This window comes from Macaca fascicularis, chromosome 16 (assembly GCF_037993035.2).
Source record: "Macaca fascicularis isolate 582-1 chromosome 16, T2T-MFA8v1.1".
NCBI lineage: Eukaryota > Metazoa > Chordata > Mammalia > Primates > Cercopithecidae > Macaca > Macaca fascicularis.
Genome location: NC_088390.1, coordinates 88,057,771 through 88,076,050, shown reverse-complemented (window position 1 = coordinate 88,076,050; position 18,280 = coordinate 88,057,771). Strand labels below are relative to the sequence as shown.

Genomic DNA, 18,280 nt, shown 5'->3' with positions numbered 1-18,280 from the left:
TGTCTGAAAACAAAACTACAAAAATAAAACATGCCCATTTGTGACAGAGATCCCACTCCTGACACCACATCCAGGGGAAGCAAGAGCTCTGCAAGCTGGCCCAGCAGCAGGCGCCCTCACAGTAGCCCCCTGTTCATATGGACCAGTCCATTCACAGAAAGGGCCAGATCTGACTCTGGACAGACCCTCTGGGATTCCACTTACAGTGAAAGCCCAAAACAGGCCCCGCTGGCCCTGGCAATGAAGTCAGAGCAGGGCTGGCTTGCGGTTGAGTGCGCCGGCAAGGGCTGGAACTCCCCGCTCGGACCTGTGGTGGATTCACAGGCTTAGATGGGTAAGAATTTCCCCACGCTGCCTCGAAGACTGGTGTCTTTACTGTGTGAATTATACACCCCAATAAAACATTTACTCTCTCCCCAAAAATGCACTCGGCAGGGAGAGGCTTGGACCTTAGCTCCACCACCACGAGCCCAGAAGGGGTGGCAGCCCCAGGGGAGGGAGGTGCCAGGAGGTGGGAACTGTGCGGCTGGGGTGGGAGTGGGGGTTTGGAGATGAGGGTCAGCTCCAGGATTTCCTCCGGCCCCTCGTGCTCCTCACGCCAACCCCGTGGGTTTGCCGGGCGCCCTCCGTTGGCGGCTGGCGTGGGGGACGCAGAGTGCGCGGCGTGGGCAAGCTAGGGAGGTCCCACGGCGAAGTCTCCGGAAGCCCGAGCGAAATCAGGCGGCGGCGGCGGCGCAGGCAGCGCGTTTTAGCCGGACGGGGGTGCCCCCTGTATCCCTGTGCGTGGCAGCCTCGGACTCCAGGGCATGCGCTCAGCCCCGGGCGGGGTCGGCAGCCGGCGGGGCGCCGGGGCCGGGGCTCTGGGGGCCAGCGCGGTCCTCCCCGCGCGCTCTGGGGCCCGACGCCGCGCCCCTGCGGGCAGCGAGTACCCCGAGCAGCCGGGCGACCAGCAGGAGCTCTGCGCCCTGCAGCAGCACCACCGCGATTGCGTAGCCGCCCGAGGCCGCCAGGTTTGCGCGCAGCCACCGCCGCAGCGGCGGGCCGCAGCCCTCCAGGTGCACCACTCTCTGAGCTGCGTCCGCATCCAGGCCCAGGACCCCGAAGCCGCACTGGTCGTTGACAGAGGCTCCATCTTCTCGGGGGTCGATGCAGCAGGAGGCAGGAAGGCTGCAGGCCTGCACCCCGGGGGAGCTGCAGTTAAAGTACCTGCAAAGCGCACGGAGGCGTCAGTTCTGGCGGGGAGGGCCCGCTCTTCTGGGACCAGGCACAGAAGTGAATGTTGCCTACCCACCTTCACCCTTCCATGGCCACACAGGCACATGCACACACGTGCATACATCCGCATATTCGCACACGCGCCTGCACACACGGACACACACAGCACCTGGCTCTCTATAGCGTATCCCTGTGCATGGCAGTCCTCTGCACTTGCAGGTAGGGGTGGTGGCTGTGTTGACTAGCAGGAGGATATTTAATGAGACGGTTGAACGGGAAACAGACAAGCATTGATGAGAGGACCTCCCTCCGCAGAGGCTGCTGAGTTCATTGAGAAGGTAGAGTTGGAGCGGGGGAGGGTGGATGAAACTCTGGCAGAGGCTTCTGGAATAGTCCACAGGTCTTACTGGGAAGAGCAAGGGCTTGAGAGGCAGTACCCGGCAGTGACAGAACGCAGGGGCAGGGGAGGAGCTCCCAGGGTGGCTGGGGAGAGTTGATGTCATCACAGCCCAGGTCAGGCAGTCCCCAGGTGCCCTAGGCATCCACTGGTGTCCGGGGCTCTGCACACAGGCCCAGCAGACCTGCAGGCTCATCCCCATGCCCTCTCCACTCTAGAAGAGCATTCTCCACTTAGGCAGGGGAGGGGGTCGAGGCCAGCAGCAGACGTGGCATCACGACACTCTAGGGGAGCTGCCACCAACCCAGTCACATGTGGCCAAAAAGCAACCTATGTGATGCTTCGCAGAGTCTGGAAGGACCCCACCTGTTAGCCACTGCTGGGTCCCGATGGCCAGTTTTCAGGGTCGCCTATGACTTCATCTGTTGTGTTCAGCTGCCCCTGATACCTGCACCAAGAAGGCTTGGGGGACAGAGTGCATATCCTCTGTCCTGGGTGTGGCATGGAGAGTACGTGCTGCTCGGGGTGTGCATGTGCTGAGGATAGCTAATGAAACAGACAGCTACCCTCCCTGCAGTGAGCCGAGATCGAGCCACTGCACTCCAGCCTGGACAACAGAGCGAGACTCCATCAAAAAACAAAAACAAAACCAAAAACAGACAGCTACCCTCAAGCAGAACATAAGAAAATCCTGCACTGGATCCTAAATGGACAGCGTTTATTCACACTCACGGTGGAGGGAAACTTTGGAGTCAGATTCCAGAATAATGTCCAGAATTCATCTAAGAGTCATTTTATTTCTTTCTTTTTTTTTTCGAGATGGAGTCCAGCACAGGCTGGAGTGCAGTGGCATGATCTTGGCTCACTGTGAGCTCCTCCTCCTGGGTTCACACCATTCTCCTGCCTCAGCCTCCCGAGTAGCTAGGACTACAGGCGCCCGCCACCACGCCTGGCTAATTTTTCTATTTTTTAGTAGAGATGGGGTTTCACCATGTTAGCCAGGATGGTCCCAATCTCCTGACCTCGTGATTCGCCCGCCTCGGCCTCCCCAAGTGCTGGGATTATAGGTGAGAGTCACCATGCCCGGCCTTTTTTTTTTTTTTTTGAGATGGAGAATCGCTCTGTTGCCTACGCTGGAGTGCAGTGGTGCGGTTTTGCCTGCAACCGCCACCTCCTGGGTTCAAGTGATTCTCCTGCCTCAGCCTCCTGAGTAGCTGGGATTACAGGTGCCTACCACCACTCCTGGCTAATTTTTGTGTTTTTAGTAGAGAGGGGGCTTCACCATGTTGGCCAGGCTGGTCTCGAACTCCTGACCTCAGGTGATCCGCCTGCCTTGGCCTCCCAAAGTGCTGGGATTACAGGTGTGAGCCATCGTGCCCAGCAGAAAAATGACTTTCTAAGTCTGTGGGTTCAGCTTCTCCACTAAGATCCTGAGTAGTCCTCCTGGCCCTGGCAGGGGGAACAGAAACACACTGGAGGCTGTGGGGGCCGCAGGGCTGATTGGGGCCCTGAGCCCAAGGAACAAGGAGAGGCAAGCACCCCTGTACCTTGTGTGCATGACGTGTGTGTATGAACATGTTTCAGTTTGAGTGTGTGCCTGAGTGTGAGGCTGTTTTGTGTGTGCACATGAGAACATGTTCATGTCAGTGTAGAGGAGTGTGTAGGTGTGTGTCCACACGCGTGAAACCTGTGAGCACGAGACGTGTCAGCGTGGATATGTGTGTACATGTAGGTATACGTGTGCATGCATGTGGGCATGCACGAATTGAGTGTGTACATGTGAGTGACTGTGTGTACACACACGAGGGTGTGTGGCCTCTGGGATCCTGTGGCAGCCCTGTCCCTCGCCCACTCCAAGACTCACAGGTTCTGCTGCCAGTCCTGGTAGGAGGCAGCCCCGCAGCACTTCAGCCCGAGCTGGACTTGGTCGAGAAGGAAGCGCAGGTCTGCGTCGTCCTGGTAGTGAACGATGGCCACACGCAGGGTGTGCTCCAGGCTGTCTTGCAGCGGGCCCCAGAGGGCCACCACCAGGGCCCCCGCCAGGGCCTCAAGCACCAGGAAGGCAAGGATGCCCCCGGAGAAGCCATGTAACAGGCAGCTGTTCTCACAGAGGGCGCCCAGGCAGCCTGCTAGGCTCACTGTGCTGACTACCAGCCCCCCCAGTGTCAGCCCCAGCATGGGGTCTACGGGCAGGGGCCCCCCCAGATCACTTCCCAGAGACCCCTTGACGGCCAGGCCCCAGAGCCCGATGGCCAGGGCCAGCAGCCCCAGCAGGGAGAAGAGGAAGTTGGAGAAGAAGATCAGATACTTGATACAGCTGCTCCCTGTGGACAGGGAAGGGGCTGGTCCTTTCCCGGGGGTGCCCCTCAAGGCCTGGCGCTTGGTCTCCGGGGGACAGCAGCTGCAGCCCCAGGCGTCCACCTGGTCCTCCCAGGGCGCTGGATCTAGACAGCCTGCGGTGGGTGGACTGTGCACCGAGAGGGGCTTCTGGCCTGCAGTTTCCTGCAGAGGGAAGAGTAACAGGGTGAGACCGCATTCACCCAGACTCTGTGACAACTGGTGAGGGGTCAGGGAAGAGCTCAGTGGCAGAGCCTTCAAGGGATGGGAGGATGCCGGATGGTAGAACTGGAGCTCAGAGATGTGGACAGCCAGGGGCAGGGGGCCCTCAGGGCTGTCCTGCTTGGCTGGGCAGCAGAAGGGACCATGAGGGCCCCAACTCTGCTGCCTACTGGTGTGTGGGCCCCCACCTTTAGAACAGGGTGATGGGCAGCCCCTGAAAGGCTGTGGTGAAGACCAGGCAGGGTGGCGCTCAGTGAACACACCCACTCTCTCCCGTCCTGCATGTGGGTGGCTGCGGCCTCCCCGGGTCAGGGCCACCCTGGCTTTCCTGCAGTGCACAGGCAGCGCTGCTTCCCCAGCGTTTGAAACAGCGTCTGTCTGGATCAGTCTGTATGTGCCTGCAGCATGGACCTTGTGTAAAGGGGCTTCCTCACCAGCCAGAGGGGCTGGCCCACATGGCTTTCCTTTCCCTTCCCCTCTGAAACTAGTCCTCACATCCCAGCACCCCCTCATTCAGCCCCACCAACAGCCCACACCGAGTGTGGACATGGCACTGAGCCCTGCTGCCAAGGACAGGACGGTCCCCTGCCCAACAGGCTCCCAGGACAGGGAGGACGGTGCCCAGGAGCTCAGGGAGACCATCTGAGGGCTTGCAGGGCCTTCAGAGGGGACCCCCTGGCCCACTGGCAGGAAAGGCCTGCTGGTCTCTCTCTGTAGGGAAAGAGGCAGCCCTGCAGGTGGCCAGTTCTGCTGGGAACAGAGGTTTTTTAAAAAGGAGAATGAGCCATGGCTGGGCTGGACGCTGTGGCTCACGCCTGTAATCCCAACACTTTGGGAGACTGAGGCAGGTGGGTCACCTGAGGTCAGGAATTCAAGACCAGCCTGACCAACACGGAGAAACCTCATCTCTACTTAAAAAAAAAAAAAAGAAAAATTAGCCGGGCGCGGTGGCACACGCCTGTAATCCCAGCTACTCGGGAGGCTGAGGCAGGAGAATTGCTTGAACCCAGGAGGCAGGGTTGCATGAGCAGAGATCGCACAACTGCACTTCAGCCTGGGTGACAGAGCAGGACTCCATCTGAAAAAATAAATAAATAAAAATAAAAAGAAGCCATGGCTGTGCGCTGGGCAAGGATCCCATTCCGACCCAGTTTCACCAGGAAGAAGCTGATTGCAGCATCAGGCTCTCGGCTCACTGCAGCCTCAGACTTCCAGGCTCAAGCCATCCTTCCTCTTCAGCCTCCTGAGTAGCTGGGACTACAAGCACTGCCACCATGTCCCGGTAATTTTTTAAAATTATTTTTTGTAGGTTGGGCATGGTGGCTCATGCCTGTAATCCCAGCACTTTAGGAGGCCAAGGCGGGTGGATCACGAGGTCAGGAGATCGAGACCATCCTGGCCAACGTGGTAAAAACCCGTCTCTACTAAAAAAATCAGCTGGGTGTGGTGGCGTGTGCCTGTAATCCCAGCTACTCCGGAGGCTGAGGCATGTGAATTGCTTGAACCCAGGAGGTGGACATTGCAGTGAGCCAAGGTTGTGCCCCTGTACTCCAGCCTGGTGACAGAGCGAGACTGCATCTAAAATATATATATATATAACATTTTTTGTAGAGACAGGGTCTCGCTACATTGCCTAAGCTGGTCCTGAACTCCTGGGCTCACGCAATCCTCCCTCCTCAGTCTTCCAAAGTGCTGGGATTACAGGGGTGAGCCACCGTGCCCGGCCCCAGAGGAGGGTTATTTATCACCCCCAAGACCTCAACAAGTCACTTGAAGCAAAAGGACAGGCTGCCAGTGCCTGGTTGGCCAGACTGGGGCTGCTGGAGGCCAGAAGCCGTTGGAGGCTGGCTGCAAGGGATGCTTGCCTTCACCCCCTCCTGCACCCTGAGCCAAAGGTTGCCCCCAAGGCCCTTAGGGAGACCTGGCAGATCCCCTGACTAGAGGCCAGCATGGGGCTGAGAGAACTGTAGCAGTGGGGAAGCGGGAGGGGGCTGCCTAGAACCACCCCCCAACCCAATCTCAGCATTGAGGTGTGGGGTGGCACCAGGGGCGGGGGTGGGTGTGAACCCAGCCCAGGGACTTCCCTTGGGACCTCAGGGCTGGGGACATCTCCAGCCTCAGGGCAAGGCCACTTGACACTGCTCACCTGGGACAGTAAGGGGCTCCTCTCCCCTTCCTCCATCCTTGATGCTAGAACAGAAAGCCCCCAGCACAGGCGCCAGGAGAGGTTCGCTGGCTCCTCTGTGGCTGGGCTGCTGGGCTGGTCCTGACCGTGGCCTTGGGCTGGTCTGTGAACGGTGCAGCCCTGGGCATGGAAATGGAGGAGCTGTGAGCCCCACCCAGATGCCGGAGTCACAGTTGAGTCATGTGAAGAATCACATTTTAGAGCTTAAGGCGGCCTCTGCTTATGGAGACACATTTCTCCCCAGCCCTGGCTCTGTGGATCCGTTAAGCTCTGCGCAGGTGCGATGTTTGGGGGCCAGCCTTGTGGCTGTCACTGCAGGGCCCCCAGGCGGACTTCAGCTCTGCAGGGTCGCAGCTGCTCCATCAGCTCCCAACCAGGGAATCAGACCCCGGCAAATTGGTTCACAACCCCAATCCCAAGAGACCCATCAGCAGCCCCAGTGCCAATCTATCCCCCGGGTTTGTTCACTGCACGAATGAAGCAGCGTCCACCCACCAGATCACCTCCTTCCTGGTTTTTGTTTTTGTTTTTGAGACTGAGTTTTGCTCTTGTTGCCCAGGCTAGAGTGCAATGGCGTGATCTCGACTCACTGCAACCTCTGCCTCCCGGGTTTAAGTGATTCTTCTGCCTCAGCCTCCCTAGTAGCTGAGATTACAGGCATGTGCCACTGCGCCCAGCTAATTTTCTGTATTTTTAGTAGAGATGGGTTTCTCCATGTTGGTCAGGCTGGTCTCGAACTCCCAACCTCAGGTGATCCGCCCACCTTGGCCTCCCAAAGTGCTGGGATTACAGGCACTGTGCCCAGCCCTCCTTCCTGGTTTTAAGGTACTGGGCTTGGGGCTCCCCCACCCCCTGAGCCTCTCAGGAGCAGGAATGTGCTGTGGTCACTACTCTGTGCTTATGCCTGGACTAGGGTGCTCCGGGATCTCTAACGTGGGATGCCACCTGCCACCAATTCTGTGCCACCTTGGGCATGCCCCCTCCCCAGCCTTGCTGGTTCCATGTGGGATGTGTGAGGTGTAGATATGTCTGTCAAAGGTGCTGGGAGCTCATGAGACCTCTGGAGGTCTCGGGCAGAGGAGACTTCAAGGAGAGTCTCTGCTTCAAGGAGAGCCTCTGCACATGTTTTCATGGCAAGAGAAAGAGTGAACACCTGGGATCCGCCGCACACCACATGCTGTTTCCACCGTCACCTTGCCCCTATGCGGGTGTGTCAGCTTCTTTTGTTTGACTCTCTCCTGAGCTGTATCCACCGCTGATCTTGCTCACCACTTGACGATCCAGCCAAACGGGCGGCTTGCTGGTCCCGGGCCTGGCATCCATGTGTCCCTGACCTTTGCTGTTCCCTGAAATCTCCTCACTGTGCCATCCCTGTAATCTGGAACCCTCCCTGTCTCCCCAGCCAGCTTCAGACCATCTCCTCCACAAAGGCGTCTTCTCCAGCCCGGGGAGCTGTAGCCCACCCTCTCCTGGGCTTCTGGAACACCTTTTTCCTTTTACAGTATCACAAGGTGCTTGACTTTGCTTCACTTGGTAGTTGTTTGTGTTCTTGCTTCATGTCTCCCTACTAGCTTCCCACAGAACAATATGATTTGGGCATAAAAGAATGAAGTTCTTTTTTTTGAGATGGAATCTCGCTCTGTCACCCAGGCTGGAGTGCAGTGGCACGATCTTGGCTCACTGCAACCTCTGCCTCCTGGGTTCAAGTGATTCTCCTGCCTCAGCCTCCTGAGTAGCTTGGATTACAGGTGCCTGCCACCACACCCAGCTAATTTTTTGTATTTTTAGTGGAGATGGGGTTTTGCCATGTTGGCCAGGCTGGTCTTGAACTCCTGATCTCAGGTGATCCACTTACTTCGGCCTCCCAAAGTGCTGGGATTACAGACATGAGCCACTGTGCCCGGCCACATTTTTGTGTATTTTTTAATGTTATTATTAATTAGTTAATTAATTAAATTTTTTTTTTTTTTTTTTGAGACGGAGTCTCGCTCTGGCACCCAGGCTGGAGTGCAGTGGCCGGATCTCAGCTCACTGCAAGCTCCGCCTCCCGGGTTCACGCCATTCTCCTGCCTCAGCCTCCGGAGTAGCTGGGACTACAGGCGCCCGCCACCTCGCCCGGCTAGTTTTTTGTATTTTTTTAGTAGAGACGGGGTTTCACCATGTTAGCTAGGATGGTCTTGATCTTGTGACCTCGTGATCCGCCCGTCTCGGCCTCCCAAAGTGCTGGGATTACAGGCTTGAGCCACCGCGCCCGGCCTAGTTAATTAATTTTTCTGAGACAGAGTTTTGCCCTGTCGCCAAAGCTGGAGTGCAGTGGTGCGATCTCAGCTCACTGCAACCTCTGCCTCCCAGGTTCAAGCGATTCTCCTGCCTCAGCCTCCTTAGTAGCTGGGATTACAGGCACGTAATGGTAAGACGGGGTTTTACCATGTTGGTCAGGGTGGTCTCAAACTCCTGACCTCACGATTCACCTGCCTGGGCCTCCCAAAGTGCTGGGATTACAGGCAAGAGGCACCACGCCCGGCCTTTATTTTATTTTTTTTAGACAAACAGCTGTATTTGAAAGATGGGGATGGCTGGGCACAGTGGCTCACGCCTGTAATCCCAGCACTTTGGGAGGCCAAGGTGGGCGGATCATGGGGTTAGGAGTTCAAGACCAGCCTGACCAATATAGTGAAACCCTGTCTCTACTAAAAATACAAAAATTAGCCAGGCGTGGTGGCTCATGCCTTGTAGTCCCAGTTAGTCGGGAGGCTTAGGCAGGAGAATGGCGTGAACCCGGGAGGCGGAGCTTGCAGTGAGTTGAGATCGCGCCACTGCACTCCAGCCTGGGTGACAGAGTGAGACTGTGTTTCAAAAAAAAAAAAAAAAAAAGAGAAACCACGTCTACTGACACCTCCATCTGGGATTCTAGCTTCCAGGACTGTCAGCAAGTAATTCCAGGCCAGGTATGGTGGCTCACGCCTATAATCCCAGCACTTTGGGAGGCTGAGGCGGGTGGATCACGAAGTCAGGAGATTGAGACCATCCTGGCTAACACGGTGAAACCCCGTCTCTACTAAAAATACAAAAAATTAGCCGGGCGTGGTGGCGGGCGCCTGTAGTCCCAGCTACTTGGGAGGCTGAGGCAGGAGAATGGCGTTAACCCAGGAGGTGGAGCTTGCAGTGAGCCGAGATAGTGCCACTGCACTCCAGCCTGGGCGACAGAGCGAGATTCCATCTCAAAAAAAAAAAAAGAAGATTAGAAATTATGGTTTAGGAGTCATGTAGCTGGAGGCTACAAGATTCTAAACCTGCCAAATTGCTCCTTAGGATAACATAGCTATTATAAAACAGATCAGTGCTTGAGATATTTTGCAGACTCTGCACTCCATGGATCAGCTGGCACCACCCAGACTGATAAACTGGCTCATATATTGTGGCCCCCACCCAGGAACTAACTCAGCGCAAGAGGACAGTTTTGACTCCCTATCATTTCATCTCTGACCCAACCAATCAACACTCCCTCCTTTCTGACCCCATACCCACCAAATTATCCTTAAAAATGCCAATCCCCAGCTGGGCACAGTGACTCACACCTGTAGTCCCAGCCCTTTGGGGAGGCCCAGGAGGGCGGATCACCTGAGGTTGGGAGTTCGAGACCAGCCTGACCAACATTGAGAAACCCCATCTCTACTAAAAATACAAAATTAGCCAGGCATGGTGGTGTGCGCCTGTAGTCCCAGTTACCCGGGAGGCTGAGGCAGAAGAATCGCTGGAACCCAGGAGGTGGAGGTTGCAGTGAGCTGAGATCGCACCACTACACTCCAGCCTGGGTGACAGAGTGATTCAGTCTCAAAAAAAAAAAACAAAAAAACGCCGGGCACGGTGGCTCAAGCCTGTAATCCCAGCACTTTGGGAGGCCGAGACGGGCAGATCACGAGGTCAGGAGATCGAGACCATCCTGGCTAACACGGTGAAACCCCGTCTCTACTAAAAAAATACAAAAAACTAGCCGGGCGAGGTGGCGGGCGCCTGTAGTCCCAGCTACTTGGGAGGCTGAGGCAGGAGAATGGTGTGAACCCGGGAGGCGGAGCTTGCAGTGAGCTGAGATCCAGCCACTGCACTCCAGCCTGGGCGACAGAGCGAGACTCCGTCTCAAAACAAAAAAACAAAAAAACAAAAAAACAAAAAACAAAAAACAAAAAAACAAAAAAAACAAGCAAAACTCGAATCCCCAAATTCTTGAGGATGCTGATTTTTTTGAGTAGTAATAAAACCTCAGTAACCCGTACAAGCCGGCTCTGTGTGAATTAAACTCTTTATTGCAATTCCCCTGTCTTGATAAAGTCTAGGCAGTGGGCAAGGACAACCTGTTGGGCAGTTACAATGGCACCCTTAGCAAACTAATACAATTACTAACACAATTTAATCAATTAACTTTTTTTTTTTTTTGAGACGGTGTCTCGCTCTGTTGCTCAGGCTGGAGTGCAGTGCAGTGGCGCTATCTTGGCTCACTGCAAGCTCTGCCCCACGGGTTCACACCCTTCTGCCTCAGCCTTCCGAGTAGCTGGGACTACAGGCATCTGCCACCATGCCTGGCTAATTTTTTTTGTATTTTTTCAGTAGAGATGGGGTTTCACAGTGTTAGCCAGGATGGTCTAGATCTCCTGACCTTGTGATCTTCCCTCCTCGGCCTCCCAAAGTGAGCCACCGTGCCCGGCCTCAATTAACATAATTTAACATAGTTTAAAAAAACCCTCACGGTAATTGTGATGTTGTGAAATAGGTATATATTTGTTCTTTCGGTTTCCTGGCATCCAATTCCTAAAATCCTTAGAATCTGTGAAGTGATGTTTCTGTTTGTTTATTTGTTTGTTTGTTTTTTTTGAGATGAAGTCTCACTCTGTCGACCAGGCTGGAGTGCAGTGGCACCAACTTGGCTCATTCCAACCTCCGCCTCTCGGCTTCAAGAGATTGTCCGGCCTTAGACTCCTGAGTAGCTGGGACTACAGGCACGTGCCACCACGCCCGGTTAATTTTTGTATTTTTAGTAGAGACGGGGTTTCACCATATTGGTCAGGCTGGTCTTGAACTCCTGACCTTAGGTGATCCACCAGCCTTGGCCTCCCAAAGTGCTGGGATTACAGGCGTGAGCCACCGCGTATGGCCTAATCTTGTGTTTTGAGTAGGGACGGGGTTTTCACTATTTTGGCCAGGCTGGTCTCCAACTTTTGACCTCTGGTGATCCGTCCACCTTGGCCTCCTAAAATGCTGGGATTACAGGCATGAGCCACCGCGCCCGGCCTGAAATGCAGTTTAAACTCACTTGTTTTTCTTATGTTAAATTTAAAAAATACTTTAAAAAATAACATGAAGGTGTGATCCTCCCTTCCTGAAATTGTTTCTCTACTTACTTGTGCATGGAGAGAAGTTCGGAATGCTGTTTCCCCAATTATAATACGCTACAATACGCAGCAGTAGTTATTTTTGGGTGAGATTTCGGATGCTCGTCTTTGCCTCCTTTTTGGGCTTTTCGGTACCGCTTGGGTTTCCGAGGACGAGCTTAAGTCATCGCAGAGGCATCTTTCCAAAATCCCCTCCTCTAGTTACAAGGATGCGGGGCGGGTCAGCGGCGCCGCTCTGCGCATGCGTTGAGCAGTTGGTGGGGCCGGAACCTGGTTTCCCGGCCGCGCGCCCGCGGGGAGCGTATTGAGCGAGGCACGGGGACGTCGGCGGCTGGTGGAGCCGGGCGGGCGAAGCTGGAGCGGCGGTGGCGGCGGCGTAGAGAGGCCGGGGCCGGGGCTGAGGCCGCGGCCGGGTCTGCGAGGCCCTTGGGGCGGCAGGCGGCGGCGGCCCGGGGCTCCAGCCCGGAGGCAGGAGCGGCCGCCATGGCCGAGAGCATCGTGAGTGCGGCGGTCGGGCGGGAGCGGGGACGCCGGGATGAGGCAGCAGATTTGCCGGCCGCGGCCTGTGGGGGAGGCGGGCCTGCCGGCCCCGCGACTCGGCCCCTTTCCCTTCTTTCGCCGGGGCTTTCTCTGCAGTGGCTGGGCCCCTCTCGGGGACTTTCACCCCCTCGGCTTCTTCCCGTCCCTGTCCGTCCCCGGAGGACTTGCGACCCCGGTTCCCTGCCCTGGGCAGGGAAAGGCCGAGCCTTTCTGCAGGGAGAATGGACTGTGGCGACGAGAAACCGCCCTCCTTCCCCTCGCGTTTTCCGGCTCCAGGAGACTTCCTGGTCTAATTCCAGGGACCCGCAGCCAGTCCTGCCCCTCTCAGAGCCAGGGACACCTCTTACCCTAATCTCCCTCTGATTCTCTCCTCCTGCTCTCCCACTTCCCAGCAAGTGCCTTGTCATGAGTCACTGAAGAGAGCAGCTCTGCAGACGGGGACGTTACAGAGCTCCCTCAGCACCAGAGGACCTGGGAAAATGAAAACAGTAACTTGCCGGCTTTGCTCCTTGCTTGGAAGGAAAAGTTGACAATTCCTCTTTAAGAGGAATGTTGTAAATGATGTTGATTTCACTTTTTACCTGAAATTAAAATTGTCGGCCGGGCGCAGTGGCTCACGCCTGTCATCTCAGCACTTTGGGAGGCCGAGGCGGGTGGATCACCTGAGGTCAGGAGTTCAAGACCAATACTAAAAATACAAAAATTAGCAGGGCGTCATGGCGAACGCCTGCAATCCCAGCTACTTGGGAGGCTGAGGCAGGAGAATCGCTTGAACCCGGGAGGTGGAGGTTGCAGTGAGCTGAGATCCCTCCATTGCACTCCAGCCTGGGCTATACAGCGAGACTGTGTCTCAAAAAAATAAAAAATAAAAATAAATAAATTGTCACTCACCCCCCCCTTAAGGTAAAAAAAATCAGTGACAAATCAGAGAAAACCAGGCCCTCGTTAAGTTGTGAGAAGTTTCTCCCCAAAAGTAAATGTGATGGGGAAAAAAACCTGACCATTGGACAGGAGCATTTTGGTTAATATTAAGGAAGATTTGGGATTTCTGGGGGAAGCAGGATTGACTGAGGAGTCATGTTCATACTGTAGCATTGTAACAGTCTCTGCAGTTTTGCCAGGTGTCAAGAATAGGTCTCCAGGCCCAGCGCGGTGACTCACACCTGTAATCCCAGCACTTTGGGAGACCGAGGTGGGTGGATCACCTGAGGTCAGGAGTTCAAGACCAGCCCGGCCAACATGGTGAGCCGAGGTGGCGTCACTGGACTCTGGCCTGGGTGACAGAATGAGACTCCGTCTCACGCAGACAGATGGGTCTCCAGGATAACCTAACACTTGCGCACAAGGCTCTTCTCTGGTGGTCCCGTCAGCTCTCTATTCAGGGGCCCTCCTGGTGCCTCTGTGTTTCCCGACCTGGAGATGAGTGGAATGAATATAGGGTCCAGGAGAAACTTAGGAAACGCTGACTCCTGGTCAAACGTTGCACAGGCTGGTCTCTGAGCTCGAGGGATCCTCTGGCCTTGGGGTCCCAAATTGTTAGGATTACAGCCCTGAGCTACCTTGCCTGGCCAAGAAACCTTTGACTCCTTTGAAGAATAAAATGTGGCCACGCAGTGGCTCACGCCTGTAATCCCAGCACTTTGGGAGGCCCAGGCGGGTGAATCACAAGGTCAGGAGTTCAAGACTAGCCTGACCAACATGGTAAAACACTCTCTCTACTAAAAATACCAAAATTAGCCGGGTGTGGTGGCGTGCGCCTGTTATCGCAGCTACTCTGGAGGCTGAGGGAGGGGAATCACTCAAACCGGGAGATGGAGGTTGCAGCAAGCCCAGATTGCGCGCCTGGACTCCAGCCTGGGTGACAGAGCGAGACTGTCTCAAAAAAAAAAAAAAAAAAAAAAAGTGTTAATCATTGGTGACTCTGCCTAGAAATAGGTTAGGAATTAGCACTCAAACCTTCTTTCAAACTACCTTTGTAGTTTTAACTGAGTTAAAGTAACCATTGACAAGTGAAAGGTGTTTCAGACAAGGCCATTTTTTTTTCCCCACTAGCGTATATAAGGTTAGGCTCTCATTGACAGCATTAGATCTCGTTGAATTTCTCAGATTGTTGAATATCTCTTCTTCAAAAGAAGAGGAATTAAAACACTCTTCTTTTGAAATTGATTTAAGAAGTTATTTTGAATTTAAGAAAAGGTCTTTAAAAGTTTCTGGGCTGGGCGCAGTGGCTCACACCTGTAATCCCAGTGCTTTGAGAGGCCGAGGCGGGGTATCATGAGGTCAGGAGTTCGAGATCAGCCTGGCCAACATGGTGAAACCACGTCTTTACTAAAAATACAAAAATTGGGGCATAGTGGCTCACGCTTGTAATCCTAGCACTTTGTGAGGCCAAGGCAGGTGGATTACCTGAGCTCAGGAGTTTGAGACCAGCCTGGGCAACAGGGTGAAACCTTGTGTCTACTAAAAAAAAAAATACAGAAAGTTAACTGGGCATGGCGGCGTGTGCCTGTAGTCCCAGCCACTCGGGAGGCTGAGGCAGGAGAATTACTAGAACCCGGGAGGCGGAGGTTACAGTAAGCCAAGATCACACCACTCCACTCCAGCCTGGGTGACAAGAGACTCTTGTCTATTAAAAAAAAAAACAAAAAAACAAAAATTAGCTGGACGCAGTGGCGGGCGCCTATAATCCCAGTTACCTGGGAAGCTGAGGCAGGAGAATTGCTTGAACTCGGCAGGTGGAGGTTGCAGTGAACTGAGATCATGTCATTGCACTCCAGCTCTGGGCGACAGAGCAAGACTCCGTCTTGAGGGGAAAAAAGAGTTTCTGTGGATATAACTGTATCTCACCAGTTTTTCAACTTCCCCAAGAAGCGTTCTGGTCTTACTTTCTTATAAATAGGGAAACCTAAGTTACCAAGAGGCTATGTGTTCATGTTGTCAGGTCTGTCTCTTCCTGTGCATTTCATTTTGTAGTCCATGTCAGAGGCTAGGCCAGAACTTTCCTTGGTACAAATTATGTTTGTCTCTTGTTAAATACTGGAGTTGGCCTTGGAAACCTGGACTCCCATCTTCTGTGGTAGAGGATCAAGTAGGATGACTTCTTCACCTTAGAATTCTGCAGCCTGAACCATTTAGCTCTGTAAAGAGTGGCGGTGACATGCTCTTGTTCTAGAGTCATCATTTGAAGGAACATTCGCACTATCCCCTTCTTTAGAACAGAACTTTCCTTTTTAAGATAGCTAAATGTTGGGAGACAGATTTTAGAAACAAATAAGTGGAAGTATTTACGTAATGCTATGTATTGTGAAAAAGTTATTCTTGGGTATTGAATCTAGAATGAAGTATAGTAGACGTTAGAAGTAAAAAGAATTGTATTTCTAGTTATATCTTTTTATATTCTCTTAACAATTGGGATATTCAGAGATTTTTCAAAACAAAATCTTTTTTTTTTTTTTTTTTTTAAATACAGATGGAGTTGCCCAGACTGGTCTCCTGAGCTCAAGTGATCCGTCTACCGCAGCCTCCCAGAGTGCTGGGATTACAGGCCTGAGTCACCGTGCCCAGCCTGAAAACAAAATCTTAAAAGTTGAGAACATGTCGGGTGGAGCCTTTTCTGCCAAGTGAAAGTTATGGGAAAATGCAGGACAGGGTTACCCTATTTCAGGAAAATCTAGATTAGGCTTAGTTACTTTAATAAAAGTGGACACATTCCAGTAGACTCTAAGCCTTTATGGTGTGTTTTGTCCTGTACTCAGGGGAAATCTTTTTTAGACAATGGCTTGTGACACTTTTCATGTGCATAGTGGTTGAAGAGGATGTTTAACACCCGTGGTAACCTCACAGAAAATAGTTACAGAATTTATAAAAAAGGAAATAAGGGAGGCCGGGTGCTGTGGCGCATGCCTATAATCCCAGCACTTTGGGAGGCCGAGGCGGGTGGATCACTTGAGGTCAGGAGTTCGAGACCAGCCTGGCCAACATGGTAAAACTCTGTCTCTACTAAAAATACTAAAAATTAGCCAGGCGTGGTGGCGGGCACCTGTAATCCCAGTTACTCAGGAGGCTGAGACAGGAGAATCGCTTGAACTCGGGAGGTGGAGGTGGCAGTGAGCCAAGATCATACCATTGCACTCCAGCCTGGGTGACAAGAGCGAGAGTCCATCTGAAGAAGAAGAAAAAAAAGGAAACAAGGGAATTGAAATGTTTCACTACAAAAAATCCACTAGGCCAGGCTTGGTGGCTCATGCCTGTAATCCCAGCACTTTGAGAGGCTGAGGCAGGTGGATCACCTGAGGTAGAAGTTTAAGACCAGATTGACTAACATGTTGAAACCCCGTCTCTACTAAAAATACAAAAATTAGCTGGGCGTGGTGGCTCATGTCTGTAATCCCAGATACTCAGGAGGCTGAGACAGGAGAATCGCCTGAACCTGGGAGGTGGAGGTTGCAGTGAGCCGAGATTGCACCACTGCACTCCAGCCTGGGCGACGGAAAAAGACTCTGTCTCAAAAAAAAAAAAATTATCTGGGTGTGGTGGTGGGCACCTGTGATTCCAGCTACTCAGGAGGCTGAGGCAGGAGAATCACTTGAACTCAAGAGGCAGAGATTGCAGTGAGCCAAGATCGCACCATTGCACTCTAGCCTGGGCCACAAGATTGAAACTTCGTCTCGGGGAAAAAAAAATGAGCTAAATACAAGAGACGTTAATGCAGGAAATGAGAGAGAAATAAACTATAGAATGCACCGTCAGTCTTTGCTAACAGAAGCTGAGACAATTATGGGCATGTTCCTGTCTGCCTTCCTTCCTGTACCGCAGGTGGTTGGAGCAGGTCTTTGTTTGCTGCAGAACATGCCATTTCATCCTCCCTGTCTAAAGCAGGGACCTGTGCTGTCGGCTAGGCATGATAACTCACCTTCACAATGGCTTTCATCAGCATAAAAATCAAGTCGTCTTAGAAAGTAATGCCCTTTGTCCAGTAGTCTTCCAGATCTGCCAACTTTTTTAGGCTTGCCATGGGGAAAAAAAAAAAAAAAAAAAAAATATATATATATATATATATATATATATATACGTATATATACGCACACACTTTAATATACACATGTGCACACACGTACACACACGTTACTACATTAGGATGGGGTCTTGCTGTATTGGCCAGGCTGATCTTGAACTCCTGGGCTAAAGAAATCCTCCTGCCTTGGCCTCCTGAAGTGCTGGGATTATAGGCATGAGCCACTGCGCCCAGCTGAAAATATTTTTTCAAAACCCTACTAAATTTTACCATTAAAGACCTTTATTGCTTTTAATTTTAATCTCTTTTTTAAATTTAAATTTAAGTTTAAATTTTTTTTTGAGACGAAGTCTTGCTGCGCATCATGCTGTGGCATGATCTTGGTTCACTGCAACCTCCGCCTCCTGGGTTTAAGCAATTCTCCTGCCTCAGCCTCCCAAGTAGCTAGGATTACAGGTGCCTGCCACCATGCCCAGCTAATTTTTGTATTTTTAGTAGAGATGGGGTTTCACCATGTTGGCTAGTCTCGAACTCCTGACCTCAGGTGATCTGCCCGCCTCGGCCTCCCAAAGTGCTGAGATTACAGACATGAGCCGTTGCGCCTGGCCTAATCTCTTTTTTTGAGACAGGGTCTCACTTTGTCACCAATGCTGGAGTGCAGTGGCACCATCTGGGCTCAATGTAGCCTCAGCCTCCCTGGTTCAAGTGATCCTCGTGCCTCAGCTCTCCAAGTAGCTGAGACCATAGGCATTTGCCACCATGCCTGGCTGACTTTTGTATTTTTAGTAGAGATGGGGTTTCCCCATGTTGCCCACTGGTCTTGAACTTCTGAGCTCAAGTTATCCACCGCCTTGGCCTCCCAGAGTGCTACGATTACAGATGTCAGCCACCGCGCCTGGCCATTTAAAAATCTTTTTTAGGAAAGTAATAGCTGGGCGTGGTGGCTCACACCCGTAATCCCAGCACAGGGGCAGGATCACTTG

The 18,280-nt window shown here is 53.0% G+C and overlaps 2 protein-coding genes across 5 annotated transcripts in view; one reads left to right on the top strand and one right to left on the bottom strand.

Moving 5' to 3' along the window:
- Nucleotides 1-355: 355 nt before the first annotated feature.
- Nucleotides 356-6,490, bottom strand: TSPAN10 (tetraspanin 10). The gene is made up of 3 exons (XM_005585246.5): nt 6,318-6,490; nt 3,477-4,114; nt 356-1,206 (listed from the first exon to the last, which is right to left on the bottom strand). Exons 1-3 carry the CDS (start codon nt 6,351-6,353, stop codon nt 813-815), a joined length of 1,068 nt encoding a protein of 355 aa, XP_005585303.2. The 5' UTR covers nt 6,354-6,490; the 3' UTR covers nt 356-812.
- A 5,554-nt stretch (nt 6,491-12,044) lies between these two features.
- NPLOC4 (NPL4 homolog, ubiquitin recognition factor) overlaps nt 12,045-18,280 on the top strand; it is an 87,614-nt gene continuing 81,378 nt past the window's right edge. For 3 of the 4 annotated variants that reach the window (XM_074020920.1, XM_045376493.2, XM_045376492.2), the window contains exon 1: nt 12,045-12,241. Coding sequence is in view for 2 of the 4 variants with exons in the window: in XM_045376493.2 (XP_045232428.2) it covers nt 12,227-12,241 (15 nt within the window). In the remaining 2 variants the exon portion in view is untranslated. Of the gene's footprint in view, nt 12,242-15,752; nt 15,869-18,280 lie in introns of all 4 variants that reach the window. The other variant, XM_074020919.1, reaches the window with a different exon arrangement.

Bases quoted from the DNA above. Each gene is read 5' to 3' on its own strand.
- TSPAN10 (XM_005585246.5), bottom strand. From the start codon at position 6,353: ATGGAGGAAGGGGAGAGGAGCCCCTTACTGTCCCAG. The intron at 4,115-6,317 runs GTGAGCAGTGTC...TTCCCTCTGCAG, and splicing joins GGAGCCCCTTACTGTCCCAG to GAAACTGCAGGCCAGAAGCC. The intron at 1,207-3,476 runs GTGAGTCTTGGA...TGCGCTTTGCAG, and splicing joins CAGGACTGGCAGCAGAACCT to GTACTTTAACTGCAGCTCCC.